Source organism: Ostrinia furnacalis, unplaced genomic scaffold, assembly GCF_004193835.3.
Source record: "Ostrinia furnacalis isolate ACB-3 unplaced genomic scaffold, ASM419383v2 OfSCF2659, whole genome shotgun sequence".
Taxonomy (NCBI): Eukaryota; Metazoa; Arthropoda; class Insecta; order Lepidoptera; family Crambidae; genus Ostrinia; species Ostrinia furnacalis.
Window position 1 is genome coordinate 7,520 of NW_021132898.1, and position 22,586 is coordinate 30,105.

Here is a 22,586-nt window from a genome sequence, read left to right on the forward strand (position 1 = left end):
AGTAAATTTAGGCCGGATATCCGGCTTACCGGATAGTTGCCGGATATCCGTTTCATCTCTANCTCGTACTAAGCTAAATATGCTTGTGTCACGAGTGAGCTCACCACAATAGTCGAGCGGCGGCGGGGACCGAACCCGCGTTCCCCGGATCACGAGTCGGCCAGTCCGACCCCTTCACCGTTCGGCTATCGTGGCTTACGATATACTCATAATACCTACAAGCTTTGCTAAGCATTTCCATAAATAAGCGGGCATAACGAGTCCAAATATTTCATTGATTTTGGACCTTCAAAAAGGGTTGCCATCTCAAAATTTGACAACCAGGATAAGACGCGTGAAAACCCCGGATTTTGGGGCCCAGAACCCTATGTCAACAGGTTTTTATAAAATTTAGTTGCATTGCCCGGCATTGGCCCAAGATTTAATTTTTTATACCCGGATAATAAATAAAACCCTGCCCGGACGCTCCCCGGACACCCTCTAAATTAGGACAAATCCGGGGAAACCCGGACGGATGGCAACCCTACCTTAAAACAACGGAGTAAAGTTCAAAATATGATGGGAACTATATTCCCACTATTGTATAAAGGGTTAAATATTTAAAACTGACCTGTCACTAGAGACGAGTATGAGCTGCGTGTTAGCGTACTTGGCGCGCCGCTTGCGCACCGCCGCGAGCGCCGAGCACAGGCTCGGGGCGAATGCTCGGCAGGGCGGGCACTGAAACAAGTGACAAACATTCACTACACATAGGGTTACGGAAAATATGTAGTTACTTTCTTTAAGATAACAGCAGAAGATGTAAGGAATCCTTGCTTTGTAAACTTGAAACTTGACCTTCACTGGTTGAGTTTTTATTGGCGGTCAAGCTGTAGATCCTGGCTACACAGGAGTTGCAGTGATGGGAGAGGTGGGAATAGTCCAGTGCTTCGTAGTTTAATGACGACATCAGAAGAAACCCTTTCATTTCGCGACTCTACGACATTTTGATCAAGAATAATAACAGAAATAATAGGCTCGATTTTGCCCAAAAAATGTATGGAGACTGTACAATACTGTAGCAGGCTTCAATTAGCCTGAATATCTGAACAGAAGGCCCATTAGCCAATCGGCCCGATTGAGCCACTTTAAATGTGATCCGACCTCATCTACTACCCACAATAGCAAAAGATTAAACTCATGCTTTAACGTTTATTCTCCTTCTCAGTGGTTTCACTCTTAGAAAAGCGGTTATAGTCACGTTGAGGCTTCCACGTCTAATGTAGGGGAGACCTAGGAAGTTTGTAACAGAGCTGAGTTGTTACAAAATCGATTTCTCTACGCCTATGACAGTTAGCGAGCTTGGAGTGTCGAAAGAGCAACGAATTCGTGAAGTTGCTAGCTCCATAAGCTGTCTTAGGTTCAGAGAAATTGTCTTTGTCCAGCTCTGTTACAACTCTCCTTCCAGGGGGTATTAGTCAACTCGCCGTCATCATTTAAAGTTTCTACTTAACTTTAAAAGGTCTACTTACCCAATGAGCAGCAAAATAGAACACGCGCACTGAATCCGGCGGCAGTTCCTCATACAGCTTGGTATGCCCGTCACCCTGGAGCTGGACGCCTCTCAGGACCTCCTGCAGAGGGGGGGCAGGCCAGGGGAACCGCTCTCCCAGGGGGTCGGCGAGGAGGGCGTCCCGGACCGCCCGGCCTCTGATGACCAGGGTCGGCACTCCTACTGCGATGCTGTATTTCTGGGTCAGACGACGCTGGGAACAAAAGGGAGCATAATTTACTAAAGCTATCTAAGATCTGGATGCATTCTGCTGAAAGAAAATATCCTTGAATTTTTGATAATGACAATATTTCATGGACCTATAATTCTGTCTGGTTTTTTTTATAGAGATTGTTCAAAACCTCAACTACTCCAGCGCGTGTTTTGATCAACAGAAACATGTCAACATTCAACAAATTGACATTGTTTCATTATCAGTACATTTTTGTTTGCATCAACAATATTTAAAACGTTTATTTTATTTGTATAGAGAACAATAGTGTCTGGACAAACCTCAAGAGGATTTAAGACACTATTGAAATTAAATGTAATGGCTAAATAACGTTAATAATAAATAAATAAATAAAAATAAATAAAAATCCATACCTGGTGGAAAACACGTACGTAGTGAAACAATGTTTTGTGTAGACAATTTAGCAGAATGTTGACATGTTTTGTTGATTGTGTAGGGCAAAACACGCGCTGGAGTGGCTCTAGTATTTCAGTATCCAAAATTTTTCTACCAGAAGAACGTTCACAAATTATAAGTCATAGGGTATTTTCTATGACTTATTCTAATCATCACCAATCTTCTTAAGTAGCATTATCCTCTTTTGTGTTTCAAAAACATTGTTTAACTAATCGTGTAATTCAATCCGTTTTATGAATGAAAATTCCCACGCCATCAGAACTTTGAAAGGAGGTTATTATTGAAACTTTTTGTTCGTTATCTATTTCTAAGATTATGTTTTATCCCAGGAAATATTACCGAATAATTAGATTTTTGACGCTTAGTTCCAGTTGGGTGAATCTGACCATGTAATTTGGGAATAAGTAGACCGTTGGGTGTTGAGAAAAAGTTCATATTGAAAGATTGATAAATTGTTATCCTACCTTTAAGTCAGAAAGAAAAAATAAACTGAAAATTTTGGATCGCGTAGCAATTTTTTTTTCTATTGCAATTTATAGGACAGTAAATTATTAATTTACTTAGCCGATTAAATGAGCTGTCAAATCAAAATAAAACTTCTTCCTAAATATTTTTCTAGAAGTCATTAGGTGCATCATCTTAATTCACTACATTGATTCGTCCATTTACATGTTTGCTGTCTGCAACGGTTTCGCGACATAGATGAAGGTTATCGTCCCATCCTTTTCGACGAATAGATTCGATAAACGCGTAAGATATATTAATTTGTGGTTAATAGGAAGCTAACATAGTAACAAGCGATTGCAATTCCATACACGCGCGTATCCTTCACACTTCGACGGTAGGTACAGCCGTAAATCCATAAGTATTACCGGGCTACTGATAGAAAATGCTGGGCCAGTGTTGTGGTAACCGGTAGGTAATCAATCAAAGTTGTATGTGATACCGGTTAGGATTAAGAACAAAGAGACGACCTAGGACCGAGCTGCCTGGAGACGCATGATACGGAGGGCCGAGCCCAAATAAAATGGGGAAGGGCCAGGCAAAGAAGAAGACCGGTTAGGATGAAGTTAAACAACTATTCTGCAAACATGCCTTCCATTATGTAAAGAATAACAGATACAAAAGCTCTCTAAACTTTGCATCGGTTTCATAGCATTACAGCTACCTAAGCTCTTGATGAAAGTGATGATCATTCATCAGGCAGAAGGTACTCAATCAAAGAGTAACAGGCGAAACACAATGATGTTGTTAGCATTGTGGTTATGGCGACGGACTGAAAATTAGATCAGTAGAAAAAACTAGATTTTCTTTTTTTACTTTTTTCCTTTCGGTAATCCATCGTTATAAGTTAAATATGCTTGTGTTACGAATGGGTTCACCACAATAATCTACCGAACGACGGGGTTTGATCCCGCGTTCCTCGGATCAGCTAATCCAGCACCAATTTCAAACGTTTTTGGGCTATTGTTGCCTAAAGTTAAAAAATCTTCTTATTCTCAAAAAGTTATGTTGTGTTAAATTTCAACACACCCATTATGATAACTATTTTGGAATTAATACCATATATCCCGGTATGATACCAATACCAGTGTCACGTTACTTGCACCCACGGGTCACGTCGACGCGCGCTGCATGCCAATGTCCCCATGGAACAATGGTCGTTTTTGTGACTAACCCCATCGATCTGTTTGTTTTGGAGGACAGACGGTTTGTTAACCCTTCGTGTGCAAGAAGTTTGGTAGAGAGATTCTATGGGCTACTAACAGCTAGCTGATGGTGTAAAATATAGAGACTGTTGTAGGTCGGCCGGTTAGTGTAGTTACTTACTGAATTACGAAGCCTGGTCTTAAACACAATTACCTACCATACAATTTGTAATTAGATACTTATAGGCCATCTTAAATACTAAGAAAAAAAGCAGCTTAGTAAAGTTTGAAATAACTATTTTTCTCTGCACTACCTTCGAGACAAACCGAAGCGTTTGCTGGTTAAGTAGCGAAAAAACTAATGAGAAATGTTAACAAAATTATAATTCTTTTTGATGTCGTATTTTGATTCGTTTAAAGTTCGCCGCTTCACAATACATCTTAAACTGTATTCTATTTATTCAAAAAAATATTACTGAATTCAAAAAGAAAAGTGATATTCACCAAATTAACACTAGAAATAAAAATAAATTGGCTATACCCGCTTTTAGACTTAATAAAGTGTTTGCCTCTTTTATGGGACAAGGTATCCATTTTTATAACAAAGTCCCTGATAAATATAAAGAGCTACCGTATAATAAATTTAAAGATATGGTTAAAGATCACATGCTTAAAAAAGCCTATTATACAACTCGAGATTTTCTTAATGATAAGTCATCCTGGGAGTAGGATTATGGTCCTCTCATGCTCGCACTAAAAAGAATTAAAATGAAAAGTAATGTATAAACTCATAATAATTTCTCAAATGTTATAGTGTCATGCTTCTCAATCTGGACTGTTACTTAGCTTTATTATTAGTTTTTTATTTTAAAGAGATAACTTGGAATTGTCATTCTCACTAAAATGTCTCTGGGGTGGTGGCGTAGTGAGGCGGGTCGTTACATTCCCTCTAATATGGTCGAGTGAAGCGATGGCTGGTTCACTCGTCATGTCTGTGAACAGGCGCTGCTTTCGGGGACTGGTCAATCCAAGTTATTCAAATTTATGTATGCGAGTCATTTCTACTAGTATCTTAATATGTAAGTCTAGATATTAGCACGTCACTACCTTGTTTAATATACCACGCAATCTTGTATACCCATTCTTATAAGATACACCATACAAGAATGCATGGTAAATTCAGTGAACTGCTCCTGAATCGAATGTACCTACTACTACTATTTCTATTTATTTATATTAACCGGCAGACAGTGGTGACTGAGTTTGTTGCGGCGCTTCTTCTCAGCACTTGCCAAATGTTGGTCTCGAAGCGCTGGTAGGGTAAAAAGATTAAGAGACATGTAGAGGCTCCTTAAGAGCAAAATGACGATTTGTAAGAACTATTTATTAGTCCAAACAAATAAAGAAATTTTGACTTTGACTTTGAAAACCAATACTAATTACTTTTCTAATTAGTCGTATTTTATTTTGACTCTACATTTTATGTTTTTTTTTCCTCTTTAGCCCCTTCATTAAAGCTGGCGGCAAATTAAGCAAAGCTCCCGGGAAACCTGTCGCATTTCTATAAGAGCAGAGCTTTAGCACTCCGTAGCTTTTAGCTGATTGCGGCAGCTTTGTACAGCCACTCGATGTTCGCGGAAAACGCTGGTTTCCTGGAGAAAACGCGAAAAAAAAGGAACAGCAGGATTTTCTTCAAAATAAGAAGTTAAGAGTCTGCGTTTTTTGGTATCAAAGTTGTGTTAAATGTTCTGACATTTCACAAAAAAAAACTGTTAAATACGATGCTACTGACTGCTAGGTATGCACAAAAACATCCCGAATTTAATTGATTGCGAATATCACACTTTGCTTTTTTGTTAAATTAGTAAGTAACTTATCTAAAACAATTTTCATGACAGCGTATAAACTACTAGGAATAGTGATTCCTAATCAATACAATTATTTGTCCAGCAGTGGACGTCATTTGGCTGAAACGAACGAACATTAATTAAAAATGTCTGTTAGTTTCACAAATTAATAACATGTTTAAGTTGCTAAACTGACAAAACTGTCGCCCAGTCCAAATTAATTCCGACAGCGATACTGTAGTCCTTTGAATTCCAGCCTGAATGGAATGCCGTATTGATTAATAACTGAAAAGCCTGTGTTTAATCAGCGCAGTGACAGCTGGGCAGCGCTTTCAGTTGATTGACAGCGGCTTTGGCTGTATAGACTGGTAGGACTCAATTCCGAGGTTGTTCGTCCACTCGGATTCACTTTTTGTCTTCGTTGAAGGGAAAGAGTATGTCAACAAATGTATTAAATAAAGTAACTGTAGGCATTTTTGGCTCTACTATTTCGCAATAACTACGAGTGACACATCCTTCTGAGTTCTGACATATATTGCAAGAATCGCAGTTATATCGTAGTTAAATAATATACTGAAGTACTACGGTGAATCAACTCCCTAAGTTATATGTTACCATAGGGGTCACTTAAAATAGGGATTGATGGAGAAAACGGGCATTAGAATAACTTATTACAAATCTGTGGTACCTATTAGCTTATTTGGTAGCATATGAAAAATATATTATCTAAGAATTACTTTACCGTTTATTAGACATGTTACTGTAATATTGTGTGTTGTTTCAGTCACCATAAGTTATGCCATAGGTACGTTTATGCAATAGAAACAAGGTTTTTTCCAGAAAAAGTATAACTACCTACCAAGTTTAAAAGCTCTTACTAGGTACATACTTTTATTAAATGGTATGTCAATGGGATAAATTGTTGATAATGAAACTTCGATTTAACGTGCCACTACAGAATCGGACCCAGTCTCGCATGACGGCTTTTAGCTGATTGCCAGCACAGTATAATATGAGCTACTGTGTTGCCAGCGCGTGACACTATTGTACAGTTTGCGGTGCCTAGTCCCATATAGATAGCGAACTTTGAACGCACGTACTATGTCCCATGAGATATGCCCCATAAACTCACCTCTGAGTACTGCTGACTTGCTGACTGATACCGCAGTGGATAATGAGCACATATTTTGATTTATTTGTGTGTGTGAATTTCTAATGTTACACTGAGTTTCGAACTAAGCGCATTAGTTGGCATCTCTCTAGTATATCTCTATGAGCAAGACAATCTCACATTCCTATAACTTCTACGTTCAACAGCACATGATACTATACATTTATGTTGCAACATCGCTGCTATTACAACTGCATAGATACCACAGTATTTAGCTTGATGTGCTCCACATTCACTTCAAAGACAACACAACAAGCATCCTCTTTGATCTCCAAACAATCATCTGCCACTAAAAGTGTTAATAACGTCGCTATCATGTATGGTTATGGAATAATTAACGCTAAATATAGCCGGGACTCGAACCCACTCTCGCCGCGCCGGAAACGAGGGTATTTTGAGATTTGACGCTGAGCAGCACTGACCTACGTATAAAGTTTGTTTTGAAAGTAAACAGTTGACGATGATGGACAGACAGTCATCAATAGTAAACAATCAGTTAATTTACAGCCATTGGGTGGTAAATGAGAAGTGGATTCAGGTTCAAATCCTGCAAGGGTCAAGATTTGTCTCTACTTATTAAATATGCAAAAGTTTAACTTAAAGTCTGCCTGCCTGTTTTTGATCATGATGATGACCATTTTGACCAAATAATCAACTGCCTCTATGGTTTAGTGTTTAGAACACCTGTTTCAGACCTAAATGTTTTCCAATGGGAGCAAACTTTTCTACAATTTCATTGCTGCAGATAGAGATTTTTCTTCCCTGGCTAGATACCACCATCTTTTCTGTTTGCTATCACGTGAGCATCATTCTATGCAGGTCAAGAGCTTCTCCGTTGTGGGTAAAAAACTAGATTTAGACTGAGTTCCATCACCTTAACTTAAATCGGTGGTTTTGTAAGGAGTTTGACAGATTTTTAACGTTTATTGTAGTTAAAGTAAGATGCAACCCAGTTTAAGTATCCTATTTCCCTGATGTTACTAGATTAATGTTCCGCATCACTTGCCTCTGAGCCCTGCCTACATTATGTTTAGATGTAGATAGTAATTGGAATGTAACATTGTCTTGAGGGGCAGTGCCTAATCGCCGAAAGTAATTCACAGGGGTGATCGCCGGAGCGGAACGTAGGGCTTCGGGCTCCATAACGAGGGGCTTAGGTGCTCCTAATCTTAGGCTGTTGTGATTAAACATAACCCTCCTTCTGGCGTAGTCGGGTAAAAAGGCTAAGTCTTGGACGGATATTCGGAGTCGTGGGATGAAGTCTACTGGAGGGATCTTAGGAGACCATAGTGAATAGTAGGATTTTCTGGAATAATGTTATGATACCGTTCGGAGGTTATTATGTGGAAGTTGATGTGGAATCTGTATTTATAGGAACGGCGGCAAGTTAACTGTCACACACAAAACATGACGGTTGTAATGTCGAAATATGGTTGAAAGGCCTTTTCTTGTACGGATTCTATTTTCGATTCGGTTAAAAAGTGCCATGTATTTTGACCTGTGTGCCTACCATGAGTTTACGTTAGGTGTGCTCGCTAGCGACTGCGTAAAAAAATGACATTGAAATGTATGACATATTGTGCAGCGCCCCTAGCGGCTACTTTCAAGAAATAAAATCTTCATATTATTTTTTGACGTATTCGCTAGCGAGCTCACCTAACGTAAACTCATGGTAGGCACACTGCTGTTTCGATTATATCGTTTTCATGTAATTCTTTTCACTTCGGAACTTTCTGTTTTAATGTTTTAAGGCGTCTGAAAACTTTTAAGCAATTTAGTATTAGGTACTACAATTTACAAGCATCTCTTTTGCCTCTAGTTCAAAATCAACATTGGGCAAAAGATTTAATGGTTAATGTAGACAAAATATCACTAGGCTTTAGTATAGTTAGACCGCAGATCATAGAACCAACTCTTGTTTATCATTCTTTAAAGATTTAAAATATAAAATTCAGACACACGGAAGCAAATTCCACTTGAAACGTCAAGTATCATCTTACTTTCCCTTGAAATAAGAATATTTTCCCCCTGATTTCTAAATTCCCCGTCGGAAAGCTGCAATTTCCGTAATAAGCGACCTCACAGGCTGCGTGGCTCTGTAATTGTTGAGAACACGAACAAAACATTCGCATTGTGGCGAATGTAACGACGTGCGGTGGAATTCGCTTCGTTTTGGGGGTCCGTGGTGAGATATTTAGGGAGACGAATGCCCGTTTGCACCATCAATCCCTAATTTTTAAGTGACCTCTATGGTAATACATAAGGAATTTTGTTTTCTTAGGGGTCACTTAAAAAATAGGGATTGATAGTGATAACGGGCAAAAGACAACACTGATTTGTTGAAAGATCAGTGGAAGTTGGTATTCCTGAACCATTTTAAAAATTTTAATAACTCACATCTAAAAACTTTTATCATTACGGTACTTGCCTATATCAACACTTTTGAACCTGTATGTTAACAAGTTGTTGTATAATCTATTTACAAGTTGCCTGTACTTAATACTTTTATCAGTAGATTTTCTTCATATTTCTTTTACAGTTAGATCAAAAGAGTAAAGTTTATAATCTATAGCCTGACCAGGAACATAAAAACCCTCGCCATGTTGCGGAAAACTTATGGTACTAATTTCTTTTAATGGCAACAGTAACTGAAAACTTCATTGACATGTCACCTTGCATGTCAGTCTATTGCTGTCAAAGTGTAAACAAACTTTATTTTAAATGTGCGCAGTTGGTTTTATGAATTAAATTGCTAAAATATTTTTATAGTCGTGAAAGAAAAGTGGTTCACAATGTGTTAAAGTATTTGTCGAAGAGAAATACTAAGGGTTCGNATAGAAAATCTCACTACCTAGTGACTTGCGTGACCTTACCGCTACGCTAGTTTTCCACCTTCATGTTTTCTTCCACGACCTTTTTTAAACCATGCCCGAATTCTTACTGGCCAGTCTTTCGAAAACTCATTCACAGTTGGAGTGCCTTTAAAAAGGGTTCTCGAGCGAGACCCGTTCACGCTTGACCGCTTTTCAATGTCCCATTGAAGAAGGAACGCGCTGTTTTGTGGCGCTTTCTTTTATTTCGCACAAAGACTGGTACATTGTGCGTTTTTATGTTGAGATGCAGCGATTTCTCTGTGCATTATTGCAAGCTTGTAATGCGATATTGAGACGTGTTTCAAGGTTGTTACGGTTTCTTTTTAATTAGTTTTGGTATCTCAAAGAGTGGATAAGGTCTACGTTAGGGTTAAAGGGATACATTTGACCTTCCAAGTATAAAGTCCATGAGTCATGTTCATCGAAATCACCTTTGCCCCCTGCGGCTTTACTTGAAACCCGCAACACGATTTGTGTTGTACACGCGAAATACTAACTCATATTAAATAATAGATCGCTGGATCTAAGCACAGATTCAAAGAAATAATGCGGCAGTTACCTACATTACGTAGTATTTTAACATTTTATAGTATGTAACTTATAACATTTTTGTAGTAGAAAATATCCTGCTTCCATTGAAAAACATTGAAAATAAATCTTCACTGGTAGTGTCGGAGTTACAAGGAGGAGGAGAGCTGGGAGGTGGCTTTTGAAGCATCATATCAAATCATACTTACAGACTTTCAACATAATTCATCATCATCATCATCATCATTTCAGCCATAGGATGTCCACTGCTGAACATAGGGCCTCCCCCAATGACTTCCACATCGCACGGTTGGTAGCGGCCTGCGTCCAGCGCCTTCCTGCTACCTTTATCAGGTTACCTACCTTTACCAACATAATTCTCATTCTTAGAATAGGTAGGTATGTACATCTAAGTAAGGTAGTCATTAATTAAACTACATCGTATCAATTCCCACTCAGCCAGATTTCCCCAACTTCCAACGCTAGCAGTATCTACACTAACTACAGTCGTGTGACTTACAAGAACATGTATGTGTACGAGGTGCGTTACAAACTTACAAAGCGTGTTTAGACGAGCGCTGAAAGACGCGGGTAAACGCCGTGGAAGGGTCGTAGGGCTGCTACTGAAGATTTCGAAGGTATAAGTAAATAAAGTTTCACTTGTTCTTCAAAGTCATAAATTGTTAATCTACAACCTGCCCTATCAAATCATAAAATATCAAATTTTGACAGTTTGTAGATAAGGATATTATTTAAACATATGGCAGATAGAGTCACAGTCCCCTTTATTTGCTTGCTAGCGCTATCTATCTGAAAAACAGACCTAAATCGTAGTGGCCAGCTCAGCAGATCGATTTGGGATACTGAAGAACGTTTTTGTTGTAAAATAAAATGATGCTTGAAACTGAGAACAAAGGCACATAAACTCGACGTTTATGTTGTTACGTCCACTACATGACAAAAGCAGACTAGACCTGGGTTCCGTTCCCTTCAGTTTCAAATGTAATGGAATACGAAAGTTTAGAACCTTTATCTATAACAACACTAACTTTAAGATACCTCATTATTTAGCTTAATAATCCATTGTCTGTCTGTATCAACACAGTGTACATTATTGGCGCGATAAATGATAAAAACAAAACACAACTACCCCTCGGCCCGCAGACGGTCAGTAGAGCCCTCGAAAGCCGGCCCGCCGCAACAAGCAAAAGGAATGATAGAGACAGGGACTGATTGACCCGGTACAGTGTATATCGAAGAGATTAAAAATGTGGTCTAATAAACAATTGGCACGTGAGGGTTATGAATTTTGACACCAAAACTTCTAATATTGAATTTAAGGGTGGTGCTTTTGATCGACATCGACAACCTACTGATATTTTGCTCTACAACTTATTGCCTCTTCAGCATACCTACCTCAGTTAGCAATACTCATTATGAGAATTCAAGAAAATTGAAGTCTCTCTCATCATGCTTACTTCGTTCTTAAGGGTGTTCCATCTTAGATGATATTAAGTAGAAAAAATTAGGTGAATAAATGGTCTAACGCAGTTTGGGTCCCAAAAAAATGCGATATTTTGTTAAAAATTTTGAAAGTAGAGCAAGTAGAATTTTCATTAAGAAAATGAAGGAGTTTAATTTTCTATTCTAGTGCCTATAACAATAAGATGATGATGCATTACTTACTAATTATGATTACAAAATCTTAGCTGATTGACCACTTTATCACAAGTCAAATAAATTAACCAAATCTAGTAAGTAGGTGGCTGACGATAGGGCCGAAATAATTAACACCCCTATTTATACTTCAGAGCAGACAGAGGGTAAGAGCAAAAAGAATGTCAACCCTAGCGCAGTGAAGAGGGGCCTGTAGGGCCCTCCAGCAAACGTCAACCCGCCTAGACGAACGTCTTTCGAAACATTACAGGTGGGTATGCATCTGTGGTTAAAGGTAGGTACGATTATTTGCAAAACCTGCATGTCTTTAATGAGAGGTAATTCTTAAAACTTACAACTTAACCCGCAGTAAAGTTAAAACAACATCATTCTGTTATGTTGAGCAATAAACTGTCTGCTGAGCAATGAAGTGTCTGTTAAATTCTTTAGGTTTCCAATAGGTGTGTGCAGAGAAGATGGATCTTTGAACAACAAAAAAATTGACTGTGCTTTAGTATACTAAAGCAGTAAAAGTGATAAAAACTATAAAAGTGATATTTTAATCTAGAGGAGACAGGGTTTCTTACTAACTCCATTAATTTCCGAGTGTCTCTATCTATAGTAATAAAATATGAAACTGTCGTGAATTTACATTGATGTTTTGTTAAAATGATTTATTAAAAAAATACTAGACGTAAATATTTGAAGAAACACTTTGACAGTGTTACGTTATTCGCCAGACCTTCAAAGAAATAAATAGGTAGGTACTTCAGATTAGCCATTCCAATGAATAGCTAATGCGCATTTTCCTAGTATCCAACAAGCATCGTTACGTCTGACAGAAAACAAATGATGCCATCAGGCCACGCCCACATCTCAGGGTTATTAATGGCGGTTGACCCCCCGACCTGGCGGCTGCCAGGAGGGCAAGCGAACACTCCCATGGGATCCCCGTGAAAGCATTTAATAGGAGATTGGATTAGAAAATGGGGGGTTTTCATTAAGTTGATAGTTTACTGGGTAAACTAAACTGAGGTGATTGGAACTCGCCACCTTATCAATGTGTTTCCCTAACCATAAATTCCATTTTTTTTGGGCGAGAGAATAAACAATGTTCCACTCGGGACTCAGTAACAGTATTTGAAACTATCTTGGTTTCTTTTGTTTTGCAAGACTTGTAGCAACGCAGCTGAATCTAGTGCGAATAAGAGACTGAAAGTTCATTTATATCATCATCATTTCCCACAGCACGTCCACTGCTGAACATAGGCTACCCCCAATGACTTCCACGTCACGCGGTTGGTGGCGGCCTGCATCCAGCGCCTTCCTGCTACCTTTATCAGGTCGTTGTTCCACCTTGTGTGTGGACGTCCCACGCTGCATTTATATGTATACTGTGCTGAAAGCCTGAAGTCGCAATAGCTTCATTTTCGGAAACAGCACGTGAAAAAAACGCGTTCACAAGTTGAATACATTCGATGATCCTATGTAATTATCTACAGGCACATCAAGGAAGAAAGGTATACTTATGGTGTCCCTCAAGGTAGTGTATTTGGACCTAATCTCTTTTACGTATTACGCATTACTGTGTTAAACTTCTCTACAGCAAACATCTTCCTTTGCCGACAACATAGTCAACCCTTGTATTTCTAACTAATAACATCCCTAGTTCAAAAACTGCTTCTGTTGACTGCCGTAAACAAAACTTAACCCATCGACCGGGATAGCGAGCGATTAACCCTGTAATGGCCGCGGGACAAACGCGCTCGTTATGTCAAATGGCGCTTGTGGCCAACTTCTGAATTTATTGGGGTTGCCTAATTAGTTTCTTGGGCTAGAGGACATGTTGTTTCTGATTTACTATCTGTACTTATGTCACAAACAAAATACGCATGTAATCTAACTAAGATAATAGGGAATGTGTAAATCTTCTAAGATAGGTATAGTTACTTGACATTTTGGTGCTTTGTTTGCTTCTTTTATTTACCTACTTCTGTTAGCCTGTTACTACCTTCGAGGATTACAAATCATGGAAATCTGTTCAGCAGTGGGATATGTGCGAAAAAGTTCAAAGAAAGAGTGATCTGGTAGTGAGGTCCTGGTACTGAAACTTAGAAAACTTTTCACCATGCACTTTTTGAACTTTCTACATTTGCTTTAGTGGATCTCTAACGTGATCATGATAGAAGAAGAAGTGAATACAAAGAAGACATTCAAAGGCCACGAAAGTTTAAACTTTGTTTTGTTTGTTCTTAACTTTTCTCAGTAATAACGATTTTGATATTGAATAATGAACATTTCGCGGTTCTGGAGTGGAGGCCACGTACCGAAAAGCGCAACGTTGGACAAAAAAAAGGAACCGACGACCTCATAAAGGTAGCCGGAAGGCGCTGGATGCAGGCCGCTACCAACCGGCCATTGTGAAAATCATAGGCCTACTTATGTTCAGCAGTGGACATCCTATGGCTGAAATGATGATGACGATGAATAGATTCTCATAAAAGAGACCAAATTAAGTGTCATCATGACCATGAAAAAGACAATCTTGGTGTTTGACTAATAAACCACATAATAAGCAAAGTTTTCTCAAATTAATATCATTAATCTCAAAGTGTGTTCCCACCACCGAAACGTAACCGCAACAAAAGCGCATGCATACGTTAATCTTCGCATCGCAACATGGCGGCGGTTCGTTGACCCTAATGCATGCACATGCTGACTTACGAATTCAATTATGATGTAATCCAGATAAACGTACTGTAGGAGAATTTGCAATGGCAAGCTTCGTTGAATTAATCTGACACTGAGATTCGTTGAAGAAGGCTAGAAAACACAAACTAAGTTACACCATTTATAACTCAAGAACTGCTGGATTAATTTCATTTCAATGATATCAGATTTATTGATAAGGTACTTGGAAGGTGCTGGATGCAGGCTGCTACCAACCGGGCGATGTGGAAATCATTGGTGGAGACCTATGTTCAGCAGTGGACGTGCTGCGGCTTAAATGATGATGATGATGATGATGAGATTTATTGATGGATTCGTCTCTTGAATAGCAAAATAACTATCTATACTTACTTATAATAAATCTGTAGAGAGGTCAATTCTGTACATGAAATTGTATTTTCAAAATAACTATCAGGGGGTGATTAGTGATCGATACTGATGCCAAATATGCTATCAGTAAAATTTTTGTCTGTCTGTCCGTCTGTATGTTCCTTATAGAAACAAAAACTACTCGACGGATTTTAACAAAATTTTGGTACAATTATTCTTCGTACTCCTGGGCAGGTTATAGGATACTTAGGAATTCCCACGGGAACAGGAATTAGCGGGAAAATCCTTTTGTATGAAAAATCTAAACTGCTTAAGTTAGACGCTTGAAATTTGGCATGCAGATATCTTAGTAAACTTAAAGTTTAGTTACAACAGGATATTGCAAAATTCCCACGGGATCGGGAATTAGCGGGAAAATCCTTTTGTATGAAAAATCTAAACCGCTTAAGTTAGACGCTTGAAATTTGGCATGCAGGTATATGAGTAAACTTAAAGCTTAGTTACAACAGGATATTGCAAAATTCCCACGGGAACGGGAGTTAGCAGGAAAAAACATTTGTATGAAAAAATCTAAACCGCGTAAGATGAAGGGGGTAAAACGGGAACCACGCGTACGAAGTCGCGGGCGGCCGCTAGTACATAATAAAATCTCTGAAAAATTCAGGAAAAAAATACTCATATTACTGTGTGAACGAAAAAGACGTCTGTTACTCTACGTAAAAAATAATGAACTAAGTAGGTGGTTCTCAAGAATCTTAACAGTAAAAGCTCGTACCTTGGGCTACAATTAATAAAGAATTAAGGTTTTTGAACTTCGTGCGAACAAGCTATAAAAGGAAAAAATGTAAGCATGTGAATATTTAAGGGGGATACCATCTTGCCGCTTCTGATTTCCAATAAAATTTATCATGACGTAGTTATTTCACGAAGGGCACCTGCCTCAATTTAAAAAGTTTTCTTTTCTTAGTATTTTGACGCTGGTACATAAATTGAAGTCTGATTTTGCAATACAGACAATTACGTTAGTGAAATTGATTGAACATCTAAAGTTAATATCAAAACAAAGTGAGAAATATCTAGTACTTAATTCCAGTGATTCTTATCGATATTTTTATTTTAACGTCCTGAAAAATCTTTTCATACCTATCACTAAAGTGGCGTTCCAAATTCCAAAGATACCTAAGTCTACCATTAATGTTCATTTTGTTAATTTTCCATTCCATTTCCCCGTCACTCCAAAGTGCTTACCTAAATGTTAGTCTAAAATTCCCTCGAAAAAGGAATCCAGACAACTTAAACACAATTTCCTGAAACGTTACTCTCTGGAGCGTGAAGCTCAAAATCGCGTTCCATTCCAAGAAATTCCATGCAGCGATTCAAGATTCTGGAATTCGGAATAATCGGATCGCTCGACGGCGCTCTTTAAAAATGCAAATGCAGAGATGCCGGGTTATTCGGCAAGGAATTCCGGTTTACTGTACACCTCGTAGATACGAATAAAATTCATAAAACTCATTTTATTTTTGCAAGTAGGCTTTTAAAAAGCTTTTACACGTCCCAGTGTTAACCCTACCACTGCTTCGGGACAATAAATGGGCCAGTGCTGAGAAGAAGCAGCGCAAGAAACTCAATAAATGTTAAAGTTTTAATATTACGAGTGAGCAAAAGTGGAAGTTTTATTTAAACTAAAAATAACTTGTACAAAAGTTCAAGCTTGAAGGCTTCACACGAGAGATGCAGACCATTGTGTCTGTAAAACTTTGCTTTAATATTGTTTGTGATGGCAGAACTGCGTCCAAGTCTCGTAAAATAAACTAGTTAAGTACTATGTAGGTACCAAAGACAAACAAACAGATCCATATAGTTAACAGGCCTCTTGACTTTCTACCTGTGTTTTACTTTCATTATTATAGGAGTAAAAGTGAAAATAGATCTTATTGTATTTACAAAAATAATATTAAAGTAACTAAGTAGAGTCGTATATCTTATGACTATAATTGATTGTGAGATTTGACTGAAATCACAGACAAGACATATTATTAGTTCAGATTATAATTTCAATTTTTATTACGGTCTACTTTATTATCTTTTATGAATTGGATCCAAGGACCGACTACGAACTATAATATAGTAAACAAAGCCAGACAAATCGATGGCCAAAAGCTCGCTGTTCAAAGATTCATGCGCAGAGGCACGGGGATGGATCCCTGAAAACTGAATCCCGCACAATGGCCGCGTGCATGCTGCGTCCCGTTACTTTGTTCGTCATTTGTCAGACACAGTGACATTATGTAGACATTGGGTCTTTTTTTGGGTGAAGTTGAGTGGCACGTGCCATATGAAGCACAGTGTACCTACCTATTCAAGTGATGGCACGTTTGCAAAATGATTTGTTAAATCTGGACGTTACAAAAGTTCATCAGAAATTAGAGACAAATGTCAAATAGGACACTAAATCATATTGTGCTCTAAGATTCCAGTAATTCTTTCAAAAACAAACAGTGGAAAAAATACCTGGTGGGAGGAGTACCAGGACACCATACATTGAGAGCGGTGTGATGATCACTTGTGCTTACATTAATGAACCTTTGTTTACCTCTTAATAGACGAAGAACAGACCACTAACGGAAACGATCATCAACATACGATAATGTACGCCATCCTTCACTAATATGACTTTTGACATCAAAGACAGAAGGTCGTAAATGGCATTTGTAAACCTCGTTTGTCACAAGTATAGCTGGGCAATTCTGAGTCTTATTTAAATGGAAGCAAAATGTTTGGTGTTTGGTTTGCCAGCCTTTGTCGCAGTCACAATATTTGCCCAGCACACACCGCTCGGTAGTCCCAGACAGTATTTTAGAAGTGTACACAGATCGACATTCTACTTTTGTGTGTTTTAGACCAGTTTTCATCTATGAGACTATACAAAAGTATTGTTATGACTGGCAAATTGAATTGAAAGTAAGTGGGCAACACTTAAATTAAGAATTTACAGGAAATATTCCTGTTATGGAAATTATTTTCGGGCATTAGATATACCTAATTAAAAATTAGAAAAGTTTTGGCTAAGTCTGTCTGAGTCATGCATGAATGATAAATGAGTAGGTGGGTAGACAGAATAATCCCAACTAATATTATAAATGCGAAAGTAACTCTGTCTATCTGTCTGTCTGTCTGTCTGTCTGTCTGTTACGCTTTCCCGCTTAAACCTCGCAACCGATTTTGATGAAATTTGGCATATATATAGTTTGAGTCCCGGGAAAGAACATAGGATAGTTTTTATCCCGGTTTTTGAAACAGGGACGCGCGCGATAAAGTTTTTCTGTGACAGACAAAATTCCACGCGGGCGAAGCCGCGGGCGGAAAGCTAGTAATACATGAATTAAGAATTTTGAAGACAACATTGCCTAGTATAGATAGAACATTCAAATAAAACACGTTTCTGGTAAAAATCGCAGTTCTGGAGTCATAAAAGTAAGTCTAGCGTGCCATTTTTGGAACGCTCTGTTTGCAATTTAACCAATAAGTAGGTATGTCCTAATCTGGGGGCACGGCAGTGCCCCCACCAAGTCGAGCAAAAAAGCGACACGGCCGTACCATCCTTTTCTCGAAGCAATTCAGGCCATTTTCGACCGCCTGTAACGTCGTTGTGGATAAAACTAGAAGGCTGAATTTTCATTAGCTATGCAGGCATTGTAAAGACACGGTATATTTAAAATNAATGGAATACGAAAGTTTAGAACCTTTATCTATAACAACACTAACTTTAAGATACCTCATTATTTAGCTTAATAATCCATTGTCTGTCTGTATCAAGTGTGTACATAGTGTACATTATTGGCGCGATAAATGATAAAAACAAAACAGAACTACCCCTCGGCCCGCAGACGGTCAGTAGAGCCCTCGAAAGCCAGCCCGCCGCAACAAGCAAAAGGAATGATAGAGACAGGGACTGATTGACCCGGTACAGGGTATATCGAAGAGATTAAAAATGTGGTCTAATAAACAATTGGCACGTGAGGCTTATGAATTTTGACACCAAAACTTCTAATATTGAATTTAAAGGTGGTGCTTTTGATCGACATCGACAACCTACTGATATTTTTCTCTACAACTTATTGCCTCTTCAGCATATACCTACCTCAGCCAGCAATACTCATTATGGTAATTCAAGAAAATTGAAGTCTCTCTCATCATGCTTACTTCGTTCTTAAGGGTGTTCCATCTAGATGATATTAAGTAGAAAAAATTAGGTGAATAAATGGTCTAACGCAGTTTGGGTCCCAAAAAAATGCGATATTTTGTTAAAAATTTTGAAAGTAGAGCAAGTAGAATTTTCATTAAGAAAATGAAGGAGTTTAATTTTCTATTCTAGTGCCTATAACAATAAGATGATGATGCATTACTTACTAATTATGATTACAAAATCTTAGCTAATTGACCACTTTATCACAAGTCAAATAAATTAACCAAATCTAGTAAGTAGGTGGCAGACGATAGGGCCGAAATAATTAACACCCCTATTTATACTTCAGGGCAGACAGAGGGTAAAAGCAAAAAGAATGTCAACCCTAGCGCGGTGGAGTGCGGCCTGTAGGGCCCTCCAGCAAACGTCAACCCGCCTAGACGAACGTCTTTCGAAACATTACAGGTGGGTATGTAACTGTGGTAAAAAATACGGTTTGGATTTGCAAACTTACGTGCATGTGTTGAGTGAGAGGTAATTCTTAAAACTTACAACTTAACCCGGTGCAGTAAAGTTACAACAAGATCATTCTGGTACTGAGCTATTTTACAGTTTATTAGCTGTCTGCTGAGCAATGAAGTGTCTGTAAATTCTTTAGGTTTCCATTCAAATAGGTGTGCAGAGAAGATGGATCTTTGAGTAACAAAAAATGGGACTGTGCTTTAATATACAGACTTAAAAAACTATAAAAATAATATTTTAATCTAGAGGTTTTGTTTACAAAATCAATTTCTGAGTGTCTCTACTTATAGAAAGTTGTGAATTTGCATCAATCGCGATGTTGTGTTATGATAATATGTTATTCAAAAAAATAGACGTAAATATTTGAATATAATAGTTTGACAGTGTTACGTTATTCGCCAGACCTTCAAAGAAATAGGTACTTCAGATTAGCCATTCCAATGAATAAGCTAATGCGCATTTTCCTTGTATTCCAAGCATCGTTACGTCTGACAGACAACAAATGATGCCATCAGGCCACGCCCACATCTCAGGGTTATTAATGGCGGTTGACCCCCCGACCTGGCGGCTGCCAGGAGGGCAAGCGAACACTCCCATGGGATCCCCGTGAAAGCATTTAATGGGAGATTGGATTAGAAAATTGGGGGTTTTCATTAAGTTGATAGTTTACTGGGTAAACTAAACTTAGGTGATTGGAACTCGTCACCTTATCAATGTCTTTCCCTAACCTTAAATACTATTATTTGTGGGCGAGTGAATAAACAATGTTCCACTCAAGGCTGCCATTAAACGTCTCACATCATCATCATCATTTCAGCCATAGGACGTCCACTGCTGAATGCCTCCCCCAATGTCTTAAACTTGTCCAATTAAACGTCTGCATAAAGAAAATTATAGAAAAAAAGTAACAGTATTTGAAATGAAACTACTTTAGGTTCTTTAGCTGTCTAGTGCCAGTAAGTAAGTAAGTAACCTCTTCGGTCCAACTAATACATTTATTCGGACTTGTAGGGATAGGGTAAATGAATTGTTATAATAAGATTGAGTGAAACTGTCTTTTGTTTATAAGCCCGTTTTTTTGTTATTTCTTTAAAATTATCACTTCACGGGATTTATTGCAACAATATCTATTTTAACGGTAAATAATATTTACCCTCCCGACGTTTCGCATATTATATATTGTGCAAATGCGGGTGGGTGAAGAAAACTCATCGCGCCGGAGCAGACGACGCCGCATCTCTTCAGTCTGCCCGCGACCATGACTCGTGCAACCGAGCCGAAACGTCGGGAGGGTAAATTTATTTACCGTTAAAATAGATATTGTTGCAATGAAGTGATAATTTTATAGTAAAAAGTGCAACATAATAGTTTAAAATGTTATTTCTTTGTTATTTAAATGCTGTGCCTGGCTCTAATCGGAGTTCAGACTTAATATTGTGCTATGTTGTTAATTGTATTGTTATTGTTTGTTCTCTGTAGCTGTGCCTTATATAAATAAATAAATAAATAAATAAGAGACTGAAAGCTCATTTATATCATCATCATCATCATTTCAGCCACAGGACGTCCACTGCTGAACATAGGCCTTCCCCAATGACTTCCACATCGCACGGTTGGTAGCGGCCTGTATCCTGCTACCTTTATCAGGTAGTCGTTCCACCTACTAAGCTGAAAGCCTGAAGTCGCAGTAGCTTCAGTTTCTGAACAGCACTTTTCGTTTTGTTCACAAGTTTAATACACTCGATAATCCTATGTAATGTAAAATTTATCTACAGGCACATCCAGGAAGAAAAGTACCTATACTTATGGTGTCACTCAAGGTAGTGTATTTGGACCTAATCTCTTTTACCTATTATATTACTGTGTTAAACGCCTCTACATCAAACATCTTCCTTTGCCGACAAGCCAATCCTTGTATTTCTAGCCAAAAAATCCCTAGTTCAAAAACTGCTTCTGTTGACTGCCGTAAACAAAACTTAACCCATCGACCGGGATAGAGAGCGATTAACCCTGTAACGGCCGCGGGACAAACGCGCTCGTTAGGTCAAATGGCGCTTGTGGCCAACTTCTGAATTTATTGAGGTTGCCTAGGGGCCGTTCAAGTATTACGTAAGCAGATTTCTTACCATTTTTTACCCCCCCGCCCCCCTTGTCATCAAAAGTAAGCAAAGCACTTACCCCCTCCCCCTATGCTTACGTAAACATTTTGTTATAAATATTTTTTATATTGTCATTTTTAAAATAGGAAAATTCATGAAAATATTAGGTTTTTACTGATACACATAGAGTAGGAACAAAAAAATATAATCTGAAAAAAAAAGAACACAACAAACATAATTGCTAGAGATGAAACGGATAGTTGTTTGGCCGGATACCGGATACCGGATATCCGGCCAGCTGCTAGGCCGGATAGCCGGATATCCGGCGGCCGGATAGTTGGCCAATTGTCTCGTTGCATGTCGTGACGAGTTTAGCGCCGCACAGGTGCTTCGAACGCGATCAGTGGTTCTATTAGTAGACTAGACTAATCACACTTTTCGTGTAAAGCAGCGTGTAAAACAGCCGGAACGGATATTCTTAATGTTTTCACTCGTTGTATCTCGGAGGGCGTGTTTCCGAGTATATGGCGTCGCGGATTTANTATTAGGTAAAACTAGTAAAACGCAAACTTCGTTTCGATCAGTTTGAAAAATAAGTAAAAGCTATCTTTTGCTCAACTGGCTCTCTGCCGTCACGGATTATAGGTAGGTACTGAGCAGATGCCATTTTGGTGCATGTACCTTACTGTTTGGTTTTATTATATTTATTTGTGATTTTATTTTGTACTTGTATCGAATAAATACTTAGTTTTTTCTTTCTTTCTTTCTTTCTGTCTTTCTATCTTTATGTGGAAGCTATATTTTCTGTCGGA

The 22,586-nt window shown here is 38.4% G+C and overlaps 1 protein-coding gene across 1 annotated transcript in view; it reads right to left on the bottom strand.

Annotated features, from left to right (window-relative positions):
• Positions 1 to 252: 252 nt before the first annotated feature.
• LOC114356120 (nucleoredoxin-like) overlaps positions 253 to 22,586 on the bottom strand; it is a 35,849-nt gene continuing 13,515 nt past the window's right edge. The window contains exons 2-3 of the mRNA XM_028309213.1: positions 1,512 to 1,745; positions 253 to 720 (exon numbers count right to left, since the gene is read on the bottom strand). Of these exons, the coding sequence (XP_028165014.1) occupies positions 592 to 720; positions 1,512 to 1,745 (363 nt within the window). The 3' untranslated portion in view covers positions 253 to 591. The remainder of the gene's footprint in view (positions 721 to 1,511; positions 1,746 to 22,586) is intronic.